Source organism: Salmo salar, chromosome 11 (genome assembly GCF_965601325.2).
Source record: "Salmo salar chromosome 11, fSalSal1, whole genome shotgun sequence".
In the NCBI taxonomy this organism is placed as follows: domain Eukaryota; kingdom Metazoa; phylum Chordata; class Actinopteri; order Salmoniformes; family Salmonidae; genus Salmo; species Salmo salar.
In genome coordinates, this window is record NC_138301.1 from 18,430,918 (window position 1) to 18,449,753 (window position 18,836).

At 41.4% G+C, this 18,836-nt stretch overlaps 2 protein-coding genes across 4 annotated transcripts in view; one reads left to right on the plus strand and one right to left on the minus strand.

Annotated features, from left to right (window-relative positions):
- The window catches only part of nptn (neuroplastin), a 37,972-nt gene extending 32,352 nt beyond the window's left edge, over window positions 1–5,620 (plus strand). For 2 of the 3 annotated variants that reach the window (XM_014126628.3, NM_001140571.1), the window contains 3 exon segments: window positions 2,325–2,346; window positions 4,160–4,236; window positions 4,545–5,620. In XM_014126628.3, the coding sequence (XP_013982103.1) occupies window positions 2,325–2,346; window positions 4,160–4,220 (83 nt within the window). In that variant the 3' untranslated portion in view covers window positions 4,221–4,236; window positions 4,545–5,620. 3 annotated transcript variants of the gene reach the window in all.
- Window positions 5,286–14,641, minus strand: rec114 (REC114 meiotic recombination protein). The gene is made up of 6 exons (XM_014126756.3): window positions 14,464–14,641; window positions 14,113–14,202; window positions 7,794–7,877; window positions 6,990–7,181; window positions 6,344–6,418; window positions 5,286–6,016 (listed from the first exon to the last, which is right to left on the minus strand). The coding sequence occupies exons 1-6, from the start codon at window positions 14,551–14,553 to the stop codon at window positions 5,852–5,854; spliced, it is 696 nt and encodes a 231-aa protein (XP_013982231.1). The 5' UTR covers window positions 14,554–14,641; the 3' UTR covers window positions 5,286–5,851.
- Window positions 14,642–18,836: the final 4,195 nt, after the last annotated feature.

Sequence of the window (18,836 nt, forward strand, 5' to 3'; positions counted from 1 at the left end):
TATGTTGAAATTCTGTATTTATTCCATTCGTATTCATTTCCATTAAGAGGGGCCAATGCAGTTTGACATGTTTTCTCCTGTATAGGTGGTGGTCTCTGATGTTTAAAACATAAATTGCTATCAGCCTACTGAAATGCACTATGTTTATAGCTGTATACATTTTATACCAGTCTTCTTCACTTGTCTTATATAGGAGTGTTAAATCACTCAAACCGCCCCACACACGAGGAGAAATAGCATGCACTCTAGGTTCCCCAAGGCACTGATATACTGTAGATGCGATCATTAAAAAAAATAAAAAAATAAAGACTGAGTAGATTAAAAAGATAAATTATGCATACTCCTATTTCTGAAGTCTGAATTGTGTATGCACTGTATAATCCTTCCCATGGTGGTTTCAGCATTAAATATTGTTACACTGCAGTACACTATTAAACAGAAATTATGCAAATTCACCAATAAAGTAAGCATTGGCTTTGTGTACAGTGTGAAGACAGTGTAGTGCTTTGACAAACACCAACCAATCTCCTGCACCCGTAGGCAAGGCCTCTAGTTTGGCAAGGCTTTATGTACTGGAGGAGGGGGAGAGAGAGAGAAACTTGCTTTGGTGTAGCACATGGGGTTGGCAACAGCGTGATATTTTGTTTGCCCAACGAGTAGATGAAGGTAGATTATCTGCCATGGTCATATCAAGCGAATCAGAGATGCAGAACACTGCATCACTTGTGCTAATAGCCAGCTCTGCAATCTCCTTTCAGTATCCTCTATCCCCAAGAGCTTTGTTATATGTAGGTGTACATTATGAATTCTGTCTTCATGATGGCTAAATTGTGTATCAGCACTGATAATGCACTGCCAAGTGACCCAAAGCAAAGGTTGAGATTTTTTGGAGAGCAAATACATTTTTAAAGAACCTGTTGTGAGGGTTCCACTTTCTTTTACTGTGTGGGATCATTAGGGAACAACCAGGAAAAATTACATTATGCAAAATGTAGGACGGCAGGTCGCCTAGCGTTTAAGAGCGTGGAGCCGTTAACCAAAAGGTCGCTGGTTCGAATCCCTGAGCCGACTAGGTGAAAAGTCACTCTGGATAAGCGTGTCTGCTAAATGACTAAACTGTAAAAACGTAATGGAGAGCATATCAACCCATTGGCATACAAGAAAAACTTGCTGAATACATTGATCTTACCCTGGCTATACTCTTAATATTCTCCACACTGTAAAAGTCAGGGTTTTTGTTTGTTTGCAATTTCATGACTTGAATCACATATTCTAAACATTATCTTTGCCCGACTGGATAACTCTGCACCCAGGGGCTAGTTGTAAGTGAACTCAGATGGTAGTGTAAGGGTGGAAAAAGGTGGGGATTGGGCACGCACAAACAGATGTGCCCCCTCTGTCCCCAAGACTGTCTCACAGGCAGCCATGCTGTCCCATCTCACATTGTGACCACCATACCCCCATTTAACTGCCAATGGCATGCTGCTGCTTTCTGGGCCCGTATTCATAAAGCGTCTCATAGTTTAGTGCTGATCTAGAATCAGGTCCCCCTCTCTATATAATCTTACGGATTATGATCTAAAAGGCTCAACTGATCCTACATCAGCACTTCTACTCTGAAATGGTTTATGAATACGTGCCCCAGATCTCTGGTTGCATGCTACTGAACACACTTTCACTCTCCATTCATACTATACTGACCCATTCTTTCTCATGTGTGGTCAAAACATGCCACTGTGGCACCTTGAAAGAGTGGTTATCTGTACTAACTAGCTAATCACTAATGTGCGATGATGTCCACTGACACCGCATGCTGCTGTGTAATTCAACTCTACACTAAAAACGTTATTCTACTAAAACATATTTTTTTGCTCATTCAAGTACACGGAAAGCCTGCTTTCACAACTCAGAGCTTTTATTGTCAGACTGTAAAATTAAAAATGCAGACCTGGAGACTTCAAAAAGTTCACTTTATTCCTATAACTTCGGTATTCTGTAATGACAACTGGAACTTGGGAACAACCCATGCAAAAGACCCATACCGCGGGATCCACAAGGGAACTCGAAGAAAACCGCAACATTGAAAATGTTAACATCAGTTGCAAATTTGCAATACTTCACACTGACGTGATGTGACGTGACTAACTTTTAAACTGCTAGTCATGTAACATTCATTTAATTGAATCCATTTGATATTTAATTACAGTTAAGATGTCAGCATCAACATTTGAAAGAAAATATGGGAGCAGTGTGTTGGACACCATGTTGTCTAATATTCCATTGTTTTTGTGCTCTTTCCCCTCTTCTCTCCCCTCGTGACGAAGATGATGAGCCAGCCGCACCAACGTAAGTATAATAAATATTCTGTTCTCTCGAGACTACAATAAAAAAAAATATTCATTCAGTACATTCGGAAAGTATTCAGACCCCTTGACTTTTTCCACATTTTGCTACATTACAGCCTTATTCTAAAATTGATCTACACACAATACCCAATAATGACGAAGCAAAAACTGCTTTTTATACATTTTTGCAAATGTATAACAAGAAAACAATTGAAATTTCACATTTACATAGGTATTCAGACCCTTTACTCAGTACATTGTGGCAGCGATTACAGCCTTGAGTCTTCTTGGGTATGACGCTACAAGCTTGGCACACCTGTATTTGGGGAGTTTCTCCCATTCTTCTCTGCAGATCCTCTCAAGCTCTGTCAGGTTGGATGGGGAGCGTTGCTGCACAGCTATGTTTAGGTCTCTACAGAGATGTTCTATCGGGTTCAAGTCTGGGCCACTCAAGGATATTCAGAGACTTGTCCTGAAGCCACTCCTGTGTTGTCTTGGCTGTGTGCTTAGGGTCGTTGTATTGTTGGAAGGTGAACCTTTGCCCCCAGTCTGAGATCCTGAGCAGGTTTTCATCAAGGATCTCTCTGTACTTTGCTCCGTTCATCTTTCCCTCGATCCTGACTAGTCTCCCAGTCTCTGCCGCTGAAAAACATACCCACATCACCGTAGGGATGGTGCCAGGTTTCCTCCAGACGTGACGCTTGGCATTCAGGCCAAAGAGTTCAATCTAACATCAGACCAGAGAATTTTGTTTCTCATGGTCAGTCCTTTAGGTGCCTCTTGGCAAACACCAAGCGGGCTGTCGTGCATTTTACTGAGGAGTGGCTTCCATCTGGCCACTCTACCATAAAGGCCTGATTGTTGGAGTGCTGCAGACATGGCTGTCCTTCTGGAAGGTTCTCCCATCTCCGCGGAGGAACATCGGGTTCTTGGTCACCTCCCTGACCAAGGCCCTTCTCCCCCGATTGCCCAGTTTGGCCTAGTGGCCAGCGCTAGGAAGTCTTGATGATTCCAAACGTCTTCCATTTAAGAATGATGGAGGCCACTGTGTTGTTGGGGACCTTCAATGCTTTTTTTTTTTTTTTTAACCCTTCCCAAATCTGTGCCGACACAATCCTGTCTCTGAGCTCTAAGGACAATTCCTTCGACCTCATGGCTTGGTTTTTGCTCTGACATGCACTGTGGGATCTTATATAGACAGATGTGTACCTTTCCAAATCATGTCCAATCAATTTAATTTACCACAGGTGGACTCCAATCAAGTTGTAGAAACATCAAGGATGATCAATGGAAACAGGATGCACCTGAGCTCAATTTCGAGACTCATAGCAAAGGGTTTGAAAACTTATGTAAATAAAGTATTTCTGTTTTACAACAATTTCTGTTTGCGCTGTTCTGTGAAGGGAGTAGTACATAGCGTTGCATGAGATCTTCAGTTTCTTGGCAATTTCTCCCATGGAATAGCCTTCATTTCTCAGAACAAGAATAGACTGACAAGTTTCTGAAAGTTATTTGTTTCTGGACATTTTGAGCCTGTAATCAAACCCACAAATGTTGATGCTCCACATATTCAACAAGTCTAAAGAAGGACAGTTTTATTGCTTGTTTAATTAGCACAACAGTTTTCAGCTGTGCTAACATAATTGCAAAAGGGTTTTCTAATGATTAAATAGCCTTTTAAAATTATTAACTTGGATTAGCTAACACAACGTTTCAAAAACAAGGACATTTCTAAGTGACCCCAAACTTTTGAACGGTAGTGTACATATAATTTCCCCCTGGAACTGACTAAACTCTTGGTATTTCTTCACTAGGAAAACAAATTCGACAAACAACCACAAAGACAAAAACGTGCGCCAGAGGAATACGAAATGAGAAGCTACTCGTTGAAGTGAGTATTCCGGCCTTTACGAAATGAGAAGCTACTCGTTGAAGTGAGTATTCCGGCCTTTACAAAATGAGAAGCTACTCGTTGAAGTGAGTATTCCGGCCTTTAGAAAATGAGAAGCTACTCGTTGAAGTGAGTATTCTGGCCTTTAGAAAATGAGAAGCTACTCGTTGCAGTGAGTATTCTGGCCTTTAGAAAAAGGAATCTGAGGCATATAGAAGTCAACAGGGAACTAAGTGATATACTGTAGGAATGTGATAATGTGCACAGGTTATACTAATTCCTTCCTCCTCCCTGATTTTCATTAACAGATGACTAACTGCATATCTTGACCACACGAAGGTATCTGAGGAGGGAGCTCCAGGCAATTTTTAATGAAGCATATCTCGTCTCTCTCTTATGAGAAAAAAACAATAACAGCGTAACACTGGCAGAAAAGAACAAGATGGCTGTCTTAAGCATGCCTTATTCAGTCTTACATGAACAGTCCTGGACGGAGAGATGACTAATTCCATCACGAAAGGTGTGCACATCTTTTTTTGTGTGCCGTTTGATGTCGCTTTTATTCATTTTATCATGTCCTCCAACCAGAGGTGATCCTTTTTGTATTACATATCATGTAAAACGCATGCAAATTATTACGCAATAGGATGCCCAGAATAGACTTTGTTGTTTTCCCTCATGTCTGTGTGGCTATTTTGCATCCAAAGGAATTATGTTTTTTTATGAAATTGTCCTGAACTGAAAAATACTGTTATATTCTTAAATAACTTTGTACAGGTGATTCATTGTCATTAAACTATGTTTGATTTAGTGAAAGGAAAGTCCACTCTTAACAGCCATTATAGTGAAAATGTGATGCAAGGGATTCAATGTCTGGCAGTATTTACTTGAAAATGACTACTATATATCTATCTAGTTATAAATAAAATGACAATTAAGTGTTTATTTTTCAGAGTAACTTAGGATGTCTTGTATATGTTGAGGTTCGAGTGTTCAAACAATAGCAAATACTGTATGTAAAGAAAAAAATACATTTTATATTTCCCAACTTAATTCATTCATTTTTATTTTTCTGAAATTGTACAGCATGGCTATTATACTATGCAATATGTATTCATATATAGATATATTGGGGGTAGTTTGTTTTTCTCAGTGAAGCTTTAATATTGTGGCGATCACTTGGAAGCTGGTATAGCAAAATGCACTGCTGTAGCTGCATGACTCCTGTCCTATAAATACAGTGTATCCATGTGTATTGCAGTGCAAATGGAACGACATTAGGATGGGAATGGAAGGAGCTACGGTATCTCTAGCCACAATAAAACATCAGACCAATAACATACGAGACCAATACATTTTTGAAAATAAAAGGCTCCAAAATACATTTTGTTTCTTTGCCTCGAAAATCCTTTCTAGAAACTGCAACATTTGTGCCGGTTTAAATATCCTCCTACAACACAATGATCACTATGTTCCAGCACACATTTACACAATCAGCAGCATGAAGAACCCAACCCCCAACTCTTCCACAACCCACCTCCCACCCACATGTGTACCGTGTGTAGTGAGTTGACCTGTCTCTCTCTGGCTGTTTGTGTTGATGAGCTCCAGCTCCTCAGTCCTGGAGCACTCTCCTCAGCTCCCCCTCCACCTCCTCCACCAAGGCAGGGAAGCTGGGGTCCAAAAGACACAGGCGGACAAAGGGCTCCAGCTCCCCACGGGACAGAGCACCGTGGCGGTACGCCAGGGGCAAGGACAGACCATGCTCGCCCAGGAAGTGCTGAGAAAAAAATAGACCAGGGACCGGTTCATTTGTTTGTATACAAGTAAAGCCATGATATTGGCTAACTATAATCTCCCAAGTCAGTGAGGTGTTCATTATTTCATTGGCCTACTTTACACTTCAGTAGTGGTGGGGAATAACTACAACCCCATGAAGTGTATGTTACATTCAAGCTCAGTGGGTGAGAGCAGTAATGTTAAATAGCTACTATTTATTCACCTTGCGTGATTGTCAAACTCCATCAAGTGATCATTATATGAATCATCACCCTCAGCATTCATCAGTCATCTATCTAATCACTGTGTTGCGTCAGTACCAACCTACCTGGGTAAGACGTTTGATGGATAAAGAGCCCTGGACGACCTCCGGTTCAGTAGCCATAGCCTCCCCAGCACCCGCCTGATGACAAGGTTAAAAGAGATGTTACTAATGCCACAGGACTTTACATGGCAACACACCAAGGGAGGTTAAGCTGCATCATAGCTTTATTCTTTATTGAATGATTTCCCTCAGTCATCATGGCCCATTCATCCTAACAGAGCTTTTCAAATGTGATGGTGTTTATTGTTGGTTTAATTTCTCCCCCTTCTGTGTGGGGAGGTTAAGGATTAACATATCGCACATTGTCATTATTTCATACATAATATACATATTAACCTAGTTGGTTCCAGGGCCGTTCAGTATTAAACAAGCTATATTGTTTTCATGCCTGTAAATAGCACCATCTAGTGGGTGATTCTTACTGTAACAACAGCAACTTTAGTGACAACTATAGTTTGCTTCATATATTATGAAGAATAACATTCTTAAAATAAGAACAGCAGCAAAGGTGAAAAAAACAAACATGCAATGCACTCATTTCAATTAGTTAATGTATTGCAGGAGCTGTTCCAATTCAGATGTTCCAAAATACACTTTCATGATGCAATACGTAGCTACATGTTTTCAGTGTGTATGTGTTATTAAGTACCTGTTGATCCTGTGCAGTGGTCTTGGTAGGGGGTTGATTGGGTGTTGGGGGGCAGCTGAGTGGTGGTGGTGGGGGGCCCCCCTGTGTGGTGACAGGCAGGTACTCCTTCAGTCTGAGTACTGCACTGCTACACTGCTCCAGGGCCTCAGCCCTGCTGCCGCTGAACTGCATCCTGATCAGACGGCTCTCCCCCTGCACATACACAGCATTGTTTCGTTTGAGAGCTAGCCTATATCTCCTCTTCGACGCTACTGAGACAATCTTGACCAGCAGACTACAAGCTTGACACGCCACTTACAATTCATCAGTGGCACTTATATAGACCACTTATTTAGCCTACATATCACTCACAAGCCAGGCCCTTGGCAGAACATGGGCAACCAAAGCACCGCTCACAGCCAGCTAGTTGTTCCAAGACTGTTAAAATGCATCGTGTCAGGCCTCAGATCCCCTTAAATCAGGCCATTTAATGACCAATTACACTGTTGTCTCAACACAGCCACCCCTGCCAAACATCAGGTCTGCCACACTCATGTCAGTGTGAAATCTGGCTACGGTAAATAAAGCTGCCACTATACAAAAAATGAGGAAATTACCGACAAAAATTCCGGTGTTGCCTTGTAGTCAACATTAGCCGAAGTTTCATATAAAACTAGGTGCTAGAATAATAATACAAATTGGTATGTAGACTCTTGTATACTCTAGCTAGCTACTATTTAAAAATTGGTGTTGTTTCTTAAAGCAAATAAAGGCTTTACAATCTATATATGACATATCTCCAAGAATATAACTTTCGCAACCCACCTTAACAGTCAGACGGAACAGCAGGGTATCTGACTTCTGTTGAACCTTGAGGAAGCTTGGAGCATCAAGTAAGGAAAACCCATCCTGAAAAATGCGGGATCACAACAATCAGACAGACTAACATTTGTAAACAAACAGTCAAAAGTCAGTAGTAAAATCAAAGTCATAATGGATAGGGCACATAGCTAATCCTCATGTCTTCAATGAGACATAAAAGTCAATTAGTATCAGACGGAGCATGCAGCAATCACAGCTCTACTTTTGGTTAGCAGGAGCAATCTCAAATTATCTGAAATGACATAACACGCCTGCAGGGGGCTCTGTTGACTCAGAAACCCATCCAGACCCTGTGATCAGCATCATGCCATCAGTATGTCTTTGGAAAGATAACTTCCATCTCAAACAAACAGCTGTTGGAGGCTGAATGTTGTTGTACTAAATATTCGTTTTGATCGAGTCATAAGGTGTGTTCGAATACTCATACTAACCGTACTATTTGTGACGTGAATTGAGTATATAAAATCAGCAAAAAAAGAAATGTCCCTTTCTCAGGACTCGGTCTTTCAACGATAATTTGTAAAAATCCAAATAACTTCACAGATCTTCATTGTAAAGGGTTTAAACACTGTTTCCCATGCTTGTTCAATGAACCATAAACAATTAATGAACATGCACCTGTGGAACGGTTGTTAAGACACTAACCCCTAATAGACGGTACGCAATTAAGGTCACAGTTATGAAAACTTAGGACACTAAAGAGACCTTTCTACTGACTCTGAAAAACACCAAAAGAAAGATGCCCAGGGTCCCTGCTCATCTGCGTGAACGTGCCTTAGGCATTCAGCAAGGAGGCATGAAGACTGCAGATGTGGCCAGGGCAATAAATTGCAATGTCCGTTCTGTGAGAAGCCTAAGACAGCGCTACAGGGAGACAGGACACACAGCTGATTGTCTTCGCAGTGGCAGACCACGTGTAATAACACCTGCACAGGATCGGTACATCCGAACATCACACCTGCGGGACAGTTACAGGATGCCAACAACAACTGCCCTAGTTACACCAGGAACGCACAATCCCTCCATCAGTGCTCAGACTGTCCACAATAGGCTGACAGAGGCTGGACTGAGGGCTTGTAAGCCTGTTGTAAGGCAGGTCGTCACCAGCAACAACGTCGCCTACGGGCACAAACCCACCGTCGCTGGACCAGACAGGACTGGCAAAAAGTGCTCTTCACTGACAAGTCGCGGTTTTGTCTCACCAGGGGTGAGGGTAGGGGCGGCAGGGTAGCCTAGTGGTTAGAGCGTTGGACTTGTAACCGAAAGGTTGCATGTTCGAATCCCTGAGCTGACAAGGTACAAATCTGTCGTTCTGCCCCTGAACAAGGCAGTTAACCCACTGTTCCTAGGCCGTCATTGAAAGTAAGAATTTGTTCTTAACTGACTTGCCTAGTTAAATAAAGGTAATAAAATAGTCGGATTCATGGATCAATGTGGAAGTGGAGGGTCCGTCATGGTCTGGGTCAGTGTGTCGCATCATCGGACTGAGCTTGTTGTCATTGCAGGCGATCTCAACGCTGTGCATTACAGGGAAGACATCCTCCATCCTCATTTGGTACCCTTCCTGCAGGCTCATCCTGACATGGCCCTCCAGAATGACAATGTCACCAGACATACTGCTTGTTCTGTGTGTGATTTCCTGCAAGACAGGAATGTCAGTGTTCTGCCATGGCCAGTGAAGAGCCCAGATCTGAATCCCATTGAGCACGTCTGGGACCTGTTGGATCAGAGGGTCATTCCAGTGGGTCAGAAGTTAACATACACTCAATTAGTATTTGGTAGCATTGCCTTTAAATTGTTTGACTTGAGTCAAACGTTTTGGGTAGCCTTCCACAAGCTTCCCACAATAAGTTGGGTGAATTGTGTCCCATTCCTCCTGACAGAGCTGGTGTAACTGAGTCAAGTTTGTAGGCCTCTATGCTCGCACACACTTTTTACGTTCTGCCCACAAATTTTCTATAGGATTGAGGTCAGGGCTTTGTGATGGCCACACCAATACCTTGACTTTGTTGTCCTTAAGCCATTTTGCCACAACTTTGGAAATATGTTTGGGGTCATTGTCCATTTGGAAGACCCATTTGTGACCAAGCTTTATCTTCCTGATGTCTTGAGATGTTGCTTCAATATATCCACAATTTTCCTACCTCATGATGCCATCTATTTTGTGAAGTGCACCAGTCCCTCCTACAACAAAACACCCAAACAACATGATGCTGCCACCCCCGTGCTTCACAGTTGGGATGGTGTTCTTCGGCTTGCAAGCCTCCCCCTTTTTCCTCCAAACATAACGATGGTCATTCCTTGCTGAGCGGCCTTTCAGGTTATGTCGATATAGGACTCGTTTTACTGTGGATATAGATTATTTTGTACCTGTTTCCTCCAGCATCTTCACAAGGTCCTTTGCTGTTGTTCTGGGATTGATTTGCACTTTTCACACCAAAGTACGTTCATCTCTAGGAGACAGAAAGCGTTTCCTTCCAGAGTGTTATGACGGCTGCGTGGTCTCATGGTGTTTATACTTGCGTACTATTGTTTTTACAGATGAATGTGGTACCTTCAGGATTTTGGGAAATTGCTCCCAAGGATGAACCAGACTTGTGGAGGTCTACCATTTTGTTCCTGAGGTCTTGGCTGATTTCTTTTGATTTTCCCATGATGTCAAGCAAAAAGGCACTGAGTTCGAAGGTAGACCTTGAAATACATCCCCAGGTACAGCTCCAATTGACTCAAATGATGTCAATTAGCCTATCAGAAGCTTCTGAAGCCATGACATCATATTCTGAAATTTTTTAAGCTGTTTAAAGGCACGGTCAATTTAGTGTATGTAAACTTCTGACCCACTGGAATTGTGAATTATAAGTGAAATAATCTGTCTGTAAACAATTGTTGGAAAAATTACTTGTGTCATGCACAAAGTAGATGTCCTAACCGACTTGCCAAAACTATAGTTTGTTAACAAGAAATTTGTGGAGTGGTTGAAAAACTAGTTTTAATGACTCCAACCTAAGTGTATGTAAACTTGACTTCAACTGTACCTAACGTTAGTTGGCTACAAATATATCGTACTTGCCAGGCAGTATTATTAACTATCTGCTATCTGACTAACTACCCAACGTTTATTGACTTGAACATTTACATAATTCTTAGCTAAGTGGTATGGACATTGTTCATTCTGGCTATCTACTCCGATTTCAGAGCACTCTCGCGCAGAATAACTGATGAATTTACGAATGCTCAACACCCGTTGAATATGGCCAGTGTCAGTAAACGTCGGCAAAAAAAAAAGCGTAAATAAATTGTTGCCAGCAGCAGTTACAGTCACCAACGCTCTAGATAACATGAAAACAGCATAACCAGCTCTGCTAGGGCAAGTAAAATGGTCAGAGTGAGGTGTTCTCTCAGTCTCATTTGTGTCTGGAAGTAGCTAGCCAACGTTAGCTTGGGTGCTTGACTGCCATTGAACGCTCGGATCAACCCTACTCCTCGGCCAGAGTGTCCAGTGTGCACTCAGAACGCTCCGAATTTATGAACGGACAATCTGACAATTTGGATTTACAAACGCCCAGAGCACACACTGGCACTCCAGATTGAATTTACGAACACAACCGAAATCGTAAAATGTTTAGCTAGTCATTTCCTATGCTAACAAGCTAGCAAGAGGTTGCATAGCAACAGCATCAACTTCAGGTAGACAGGCGAAGCTCTAGTACACTGAACTGAAATGATACGGTTTGTTTACAATATACTAAAATGAACTAATAGTATATAGTATGTAGTATATACTCATTAAGTATGTAGTATACAGTATGTTAGTATGGGTATTCGAACACAACTAAAGTCTGTTGAGTAGAAATCTCTCCATGATTAGGATACAATTAATAAAAATAGGTGTTAGTTTAGTTAGTATGAATCAGCACTTTTCTAACCAAGTGAAAAATTACACTTTCCTGAATACACTGAATACTTTCAGATGTCATCTGACACCTTACAATTTATAACTATTTAACATCAACTAAAGTACAAATCTATTTAAACACTATTCTGTTTAGTAGTTTCTTCAGCATTGGAATTTGCGTTGAAATGTACCAGCGAAATATAGGTCAATAATACCTGATGTATTGACAGGAGACAGCAGTTGCGTTTTGCACATTATTAATGATAGAAAATGTGTTGGACCTTGGCCTGAGCACTGGGAAACGCTAGCTTTATGAAATGATAATTGGAATAACATTTTACCATAGCAACATATCCTTCTTAGTGATATAGATACTGCAAGTTACGTTTCTCCATTTCAAATGGACTTCAGCACAATGGAGGGATGGATACTCTACTCAGCTCTGTTACATAAAACATTACACTTCAGCTCCGTACTTCCAGATTCAAAACAGATTTCAATTTTCCTACTCCGCTGAGATGTTCTGAAGGGATTACATCAAATTTGTATTTTTAGTTGAAAATTATCATATCAGGAAGGCATCACATTACATAATTTTAACAAGACTTGCCTTCAAGTCATTCTGTGAGGCATAGCCAATCGTTTTCTTAGTCAGGTTGAGAGGTTCCATTTTCTATAATCCCAATCCAATCCTTCCTCCAAATACTGAGAGAAAGACCCTATTAAACCATATTTTAGAATCAGGAGTAATCTGGATGATTACACTCGATAACCCTCTCTCCTCCACCATGGTGCATCCTAATATGGCATCATCATTCAGTTGGGACTCCCCTGGCATCAGCCACCGTGAACTACTGTAAATCTCCCTTTATTGAAAGATACTCAAGAGCGTTACGATTAAGGGCGCCGATCTATCAATGACCGCTATCCCCTTTTGTCAGAGAGCACTTTGTGTCCTGACCTGAATAAGCATGTAGCCTTGCCTGGCACCCTGGCTCAACAAGATGGCTGTAGCCACTTTCCATCCAGCACTCGATGTGGCATTGTGCAGCTATGGCCATTGTGTTTCTACAGCAATTCCTGCTGAGTCTCTCAGCTGCACACAGAGTCTAGCAGTGAACCTTGAGAAGACACAGGATAAACTGCACACTAACACAGGCACTATTCTGTGTACAGAATAGATGCGGCAGGTAGCCTAGTGGTTAGCGTGTTGGACTTGTAACTGAAAGGTTGCAAGATCGAATCCCTGAGCTGACAAGGTAAAAATCTGTTGTTCTGCCCCTGAACAAGGCCGTCATTGAAAATAAGAATTTGTTCTTAACTGACTTGCCTAGTAAAATAAATAAAAAAAGTACAGCAACATAGCTGGTGTTCAGTATTTGTTCTTGTTCCCTGTATTTCTAAGGACTTGGAATCAAGTAATTTCCCAACATTGTTGCAAAAACATACAATTGTATCCATAGCTAGGCCATCTGCCGATAAGCCAAATAATGGAGATCTAAGCTTAGACAAGCCTGAGTTAGTATTTGATAATAAAAATAAGTGTACAAAACTGAGTGTACAAAACATTATTAACACCTTCCTAAAATTGAGTTGCACCCCCTTTTACCCTCAGAACAGCCTCAATTATTTGGGGCATGGTTTCTGCAATGTATTGAAAGCGATCCACAGGGATGCTGGCCCATGTTGACTCCAATGCTTCCCACAGTTGTGTCAAATTGGCTGGCTGTCCTTTGGGTGGTGGACCATTCTTGATACACACGGGAAACTGTTGAGCGTGAAGAACACAGCAACATTGCAGTTCTTGCCACACTCAAACTGGTGTACCTGGTACCTACTACCATAACCCATTCAAAGACACTGCAATCTTTTGTCATGCCTATTCACCCTCTGAATGGCACACACACACAATCAATGTCTCAATTGTCTCAAGGCTTAAAAATCCTACATCTTTCCCTTTATCTACAATGATTGAAGTGGATTTAACATGTGACATCAATAAGTGTTCATAGCTTTCAACTGGATTCACTTGGTAAGTATGTCATGGAAAGAGCACGTGTTCCTAATGTTTTGTACAGTCAGTGTAATTAGGCCAACAGGTTGGACAATAACTGTTATTATATGTCTATGGAGTGTACATTTGGCAATAATTTGGTATATAATAATGAGTTATTGAATATATTGGGGGATATTTTATTTTTATTTTATCTTATTTGGATACATTGTTATTTGGCCTAGAGATGTGGATGCATGAAATGTGCGAGTCCAGATAAAAGACAGTAAAAACTAGATCCAGATCCATCCAGGAATGACTTGAGTTTTTGACATCAAAGGACATATAATATAGTTAGACCTCAACTCACTTACCAGAAGATCGTGGCCTTGGGACACCAACATGTGACCAGATTCCACAATGGTGAACACCAATTCACCCGCGCTTTCACTGGGCTCAAACATCTAGAGAAGTTTCAAGACACATTTTCAACATCTACAGCTGGATGATTCACATCACATCTGAGGCAAGTTCATTCAATGACCTTAATGTAAAGTGTAGGCCTATAACTCTTTTATTTGCTAATGTAGTAAACTAGCCTAAATTTCTAAACAACGTTTGGTTAGCCTAGCTAGCAAGTGGCATTAGATAGCTAACTTTAGCTAGCGTTATCTCCTACAACACAGACGTTGGACAAAATTCACGACTAGACAACTTCATGTCACCTTCCATGGATTACCGCCGTCTTCTTTGGTCCCAGGCAAAAAACGTCCAAATCGTTTCAACGTCCATATAGATGTATGTCCAGTTGCCATTTGTAAAAACAATTATAATAATAATAATATATATATATATAGATATCAGAAGAGCTAACGCTAGCTACGTTTGTTTGCCGCGATGAGCGCGGGAATATGAGAAATTCACGAGTCACGCATGTAGATTGGGTTTTTGTGTGCGCGCATGCGCTTGGCTCTGGCAAGGGATGCTAGAAGTGCGCCTTTTTTGTGCTAGTCTAGCACACTAGTTTCACCAACTCAACTCTAATTTAATCCCCAGGCTCAATTGCTCAACCTTTGATTAGTTTAGTGATGTGTTAGTGGTGCTGGATTAGAATAGTGACCACGTGCACAGTATTCATAGCGCATACACCGCTTAAAGTCTTGGATAAAGTGTTTACATGCACCTTGGATATCCCGCTCACGAGTATTCCTGTATCCATGAATAAACAGAATATTCCTAATTTAAATTTATATGGAATAGTAACTGAAATATGGACACTGACTGTAGGCCAATAACCTCTCACAAATATAATATTAACTCATGCAGAATTATGCATTTCTTGCAGTAAAATTATACAACAAATGTTAATTTAGTCTCAGGAACAGGAGTGGAGAAATATGATTTCTTTCTTTCAGCCTCTCTTGAGAAAATGCGAATGAGCATGTCATGTAATGTGTTATGTGTTATACAAGCAGTATTTCACCAGTGGTGGTTGCTGATGTTTCAGATGAGGGAGGCCAATCATTTTTTTATGAGCATGGCCTTATTTCTATTACAGCATATTGGATGACTGTAATTCATATTCCATTCACCCAGCTCAATGTAACATCGATCGGTTTAGGCTACTACATGATTCTCAAATATTCCCAATAGCAATCATGAGGTTGCTAAAACCTAGCCTACGAATGAAAGTTTACAACGTAGGTGCACAGGTCGAGGGAAAAATGTGAGTAATCGAGGTGACAGTGACACATTCAGTACCGCCTTGCACACTCTTGCCTGCACCTAGCTGATATAGGGTGTAATCGCTAGTCCACCAGTTGGAAACGAGAGTTTCTATTGGACAAATTCAGGTATGTTTATCCCTGTTTCGTTCTGTTTGCTTCTGTTGAAGAAATGTTTTTCAGCAGAATCGGGGAAATGAATACACCCTTGATCACACGCAAACACAGTTCACTTTCATAGCAGCCACATACAAACAGCATGAACATTTTGATTGTTGTATAATTCCTTCTCGCATCTACACGCTTTCCTCCGACCACCTTTTCCGTTCGCTTCTGGATTTCAGTGCACAACATATCAGCTGTCCAGGCTAAAAAAACGTTCCAAGCCAAACCTTCCTATCATAACTGCTAACCTCTACACACAGCCTACATCGTTGTCACCATATTCGCTAACAACATTAGAAATGTCATAGTCAATATAGCTACTAGAACTAACGTGTTAGTAAACCTGCTACAATCATGCAGTACAGTGTACAGTCAGCAAGAAGTTACACCCAGTAGCAACCATTTAATAAAACCAAAAGCTTACCTTGACTTGGAAGAGTTCAAGTGTTGGATAGCCATAGCCAGCTAGCTAACATAGTATCCCTCTGTTTGGTGCCGGGTGTTTTAGTAGGCTAAACTAGCTAGTTAACTGAAAGTGAAAGTTTAAAAAAAATTATAGAACTATTTATAGTTCTTTCTCTCTCTGGCCTTTCCTTCATTTTTAAAGAAATTAATTTGTTCAAAACTGTTCAACTCTCTCTTTGAGTCAACTATTCACCACATTTTATACACTGCAGTCCTAGCTAGCTGTAGCTTATGCTTTTAGTACTAGATTTCTTCTCTGATCCTTTGATTGGGTGGACAACATTGCAGTTCATGCTGCAAGAACTCTGATAGGTTGTCCTCCAGAAGTTGTCATAATTGCTGTGTAAGTCTATGGAAGGGGGGGAACCATGAGCCTCCTTGGTTTTGTATTTAAGTCAATGTACCCAGAGGAAGACGGAAACTGGTGGTGCTACCCTACAGAGTGCTGTTGAGCCTATTGCAGACCTTCATTGCAAAACTGTTTGTTTTAACTATTTATTTGGTGACGTGAATATATTTAGTATAGGCCTAGTTTTATCAAAAAATTTTAACTTTTTAAATGTTTCACTATTATATATATATATATATATATATATATATATATATATATATATATATATATATATACACAGTATATATATATACACAGTATATATATATACACAGTGGGGGGAAAAAGTATTTGATCCCCTGCTGATTTTGTATGTTTTCCCACTGACAAAGAAAGGATCAGTCTATAATTTTAATGGTAGGTTTATTTGAACAGTGAGAGACAGAATAACAACAAAAATATCCAGAATAACGCATGTCAAAAATGTTATAAATTGATTTGTATTTTAATGAGGGAAATAAGTATTTGACCCCCTCTCAATCAGAAAGATTTCTGGCTCCCAGGTGTCTTTTATACAGGTAACGAGCTGAGATTAGGAGCACACTCTTAAAGGGAGTGCTCCTAACCGCAGCTTGTTACCTGTAAAAAAGACACCTGTCCACAGAAGCAATCAATCAATCAGATTCCAAACTCTCCACCATGGCCAAGACCAAAGAGCTCTCCAAGGATGTCATGGACAAGATCGTAGACCTACACAAGGCTGGAATGGGCTACAAGACCATCGCCAAGCAGCTTGGTGAGAAGGTGACAACAGTTGGTGCGATTATTCGCAAATAGAAGAAGCACAAAAGAACTGTCAATATCCCTCGGCCGGGGGTTCCATGCAAGATCTCACCTCGTGGAGTTGCAATGATCATGAGAACGGTGAGGAATCAGCCCAGAACTACACGGGAGAACCTTGTCAATGATCTCAAGGCAGCTGGGATCATAGTCACCAAGAAAACAATTGGTAACACACTACGTCGTGAAGGACTGAAATCCTGCAGCTCCCGCAAGGTCCCCCTGCTCAAGAAAGCACATATACATGCACATCTGAAGTTTGCCAATGAACATCTGAATGACTCAGAGGACAACTGGTGAAAGTGTTGTAGTCAGATGAGACCAAAATGGAGCTCTTTGACATCAACTCAACTCGCCGTGTTTGGAGGAGGAGGAATGCTGCCTATGACCCCAAGAACACCATCTCCACCATCAAACATGGAGGTGGAAACATTATGCTTTGGGGGTGTTTTTCTGCTAAGGGGACAGGACAACTTCACCGCATCAAAGGGACGATGGACGGGGCCATGTACCGTCAAATCTTGAGTGAGAACCTCCTTCCCTCAGCCAGGGCATTGAAAATGGGTCGTGGATGGGTATTCCAGCATGACAATGAGCCAAAACACACAGCCAAGGCAACAAAGGAGTGGCTCAAGAAGAAGCATGTTAAGGTCCTGGAGTGGCCTAGCCAGTCTCCAGACCTTAATCCCATAGAAAATCTGTGGAGGGAGCTGAAGGTTTGAGTTCCCAAACGTCAGCCTCGAAACCTTAATGACTTGGAGAAGATCTGCAAAGAGGAATGGGACAAAATCCCTCCTGAGATGTGTGCAAACCTGGTGGCCAACTACAAGAAACGTCTGACCTCTGTGATTGCCAACAAGGGTTTTGCCACCAAGTACTAAGTCATGTTTTGCAGAGGGGGTCAAATACTTATTTACCTCATTAAAATGCAAATCATTTTATAACATTTTTGACATGCGTTTTTCTGGATTTTTTTGTTGTTATTCTGGCTCTCACTGTTCAAATAAACCTACTATTAAAATTGTAGACTGATCATTTCTTTGTAAGTGGGCAAACATACAAAATCAGCAGGGGATCAAATACTTTTTTCCCTCACTGTATATATACAGTATATATATATATATCTCTATCTTGTCCCATCGCTGCAACTCCCGTATGGATTCGGGAGAGGCGAAAGTCGAGAGCCGTGCGTTCTCTGAAACACAACCCACACTGCTTGCTTAACCCGGAAGCCAGCCGCATCAATGTCTCGGAGGAAAAACCGTACACCTGGCGACCGTGTCAGCGTGCATTGCGCCCTGCCCGCCACGGGAGTCGGTAGTGCACAAACCCTCCCCTAACCCAGATGACGCTGGGCCAATTCTGCACCGCCCCATGGGTCTCCCGGTCGCGGCCGGCTGCCACAGAGCCTGGACTCAAACCAGGATCTCTAGTGGCACAGCCCATAGACCACTCGGGAGGCACTATATTTATTTGTATGAAATTCACTGAGGATGGCCACCCCTTCCTCCTCTGAGGAGCCTTCACTGATTTTCAACCACATAAAATATGCACCCAAGACGAACTGAAGTCT

What these genes read in the sequence shown, in the direction of transcription:
- rec114 (XM_014126756.3), bottom strand. Translation starts at nt 14,553, where the DNA reads ATGGCAACTGGACATACATCTATATGGACGTTGAAACGATTTGGACGT. An exon ending in ACGGCGGTAATCCATGGAAG is followed by an intron (nt 14,203 to 14,463) that starts GTGACATGAAGT and finishes AAACTTCTCTAG; the next exon opens with ATGTTTGAGCCCAGTGAAAG. An exon ending in CCATCAAACGTCTTACCCAG is followed by an intron (nt 6,017 to 6,343) that starts GTAGGTTGGTAC and finishes TTTTTTTCTCAG; the next exon opens with CACTTCCTGGGCGAGCATGG.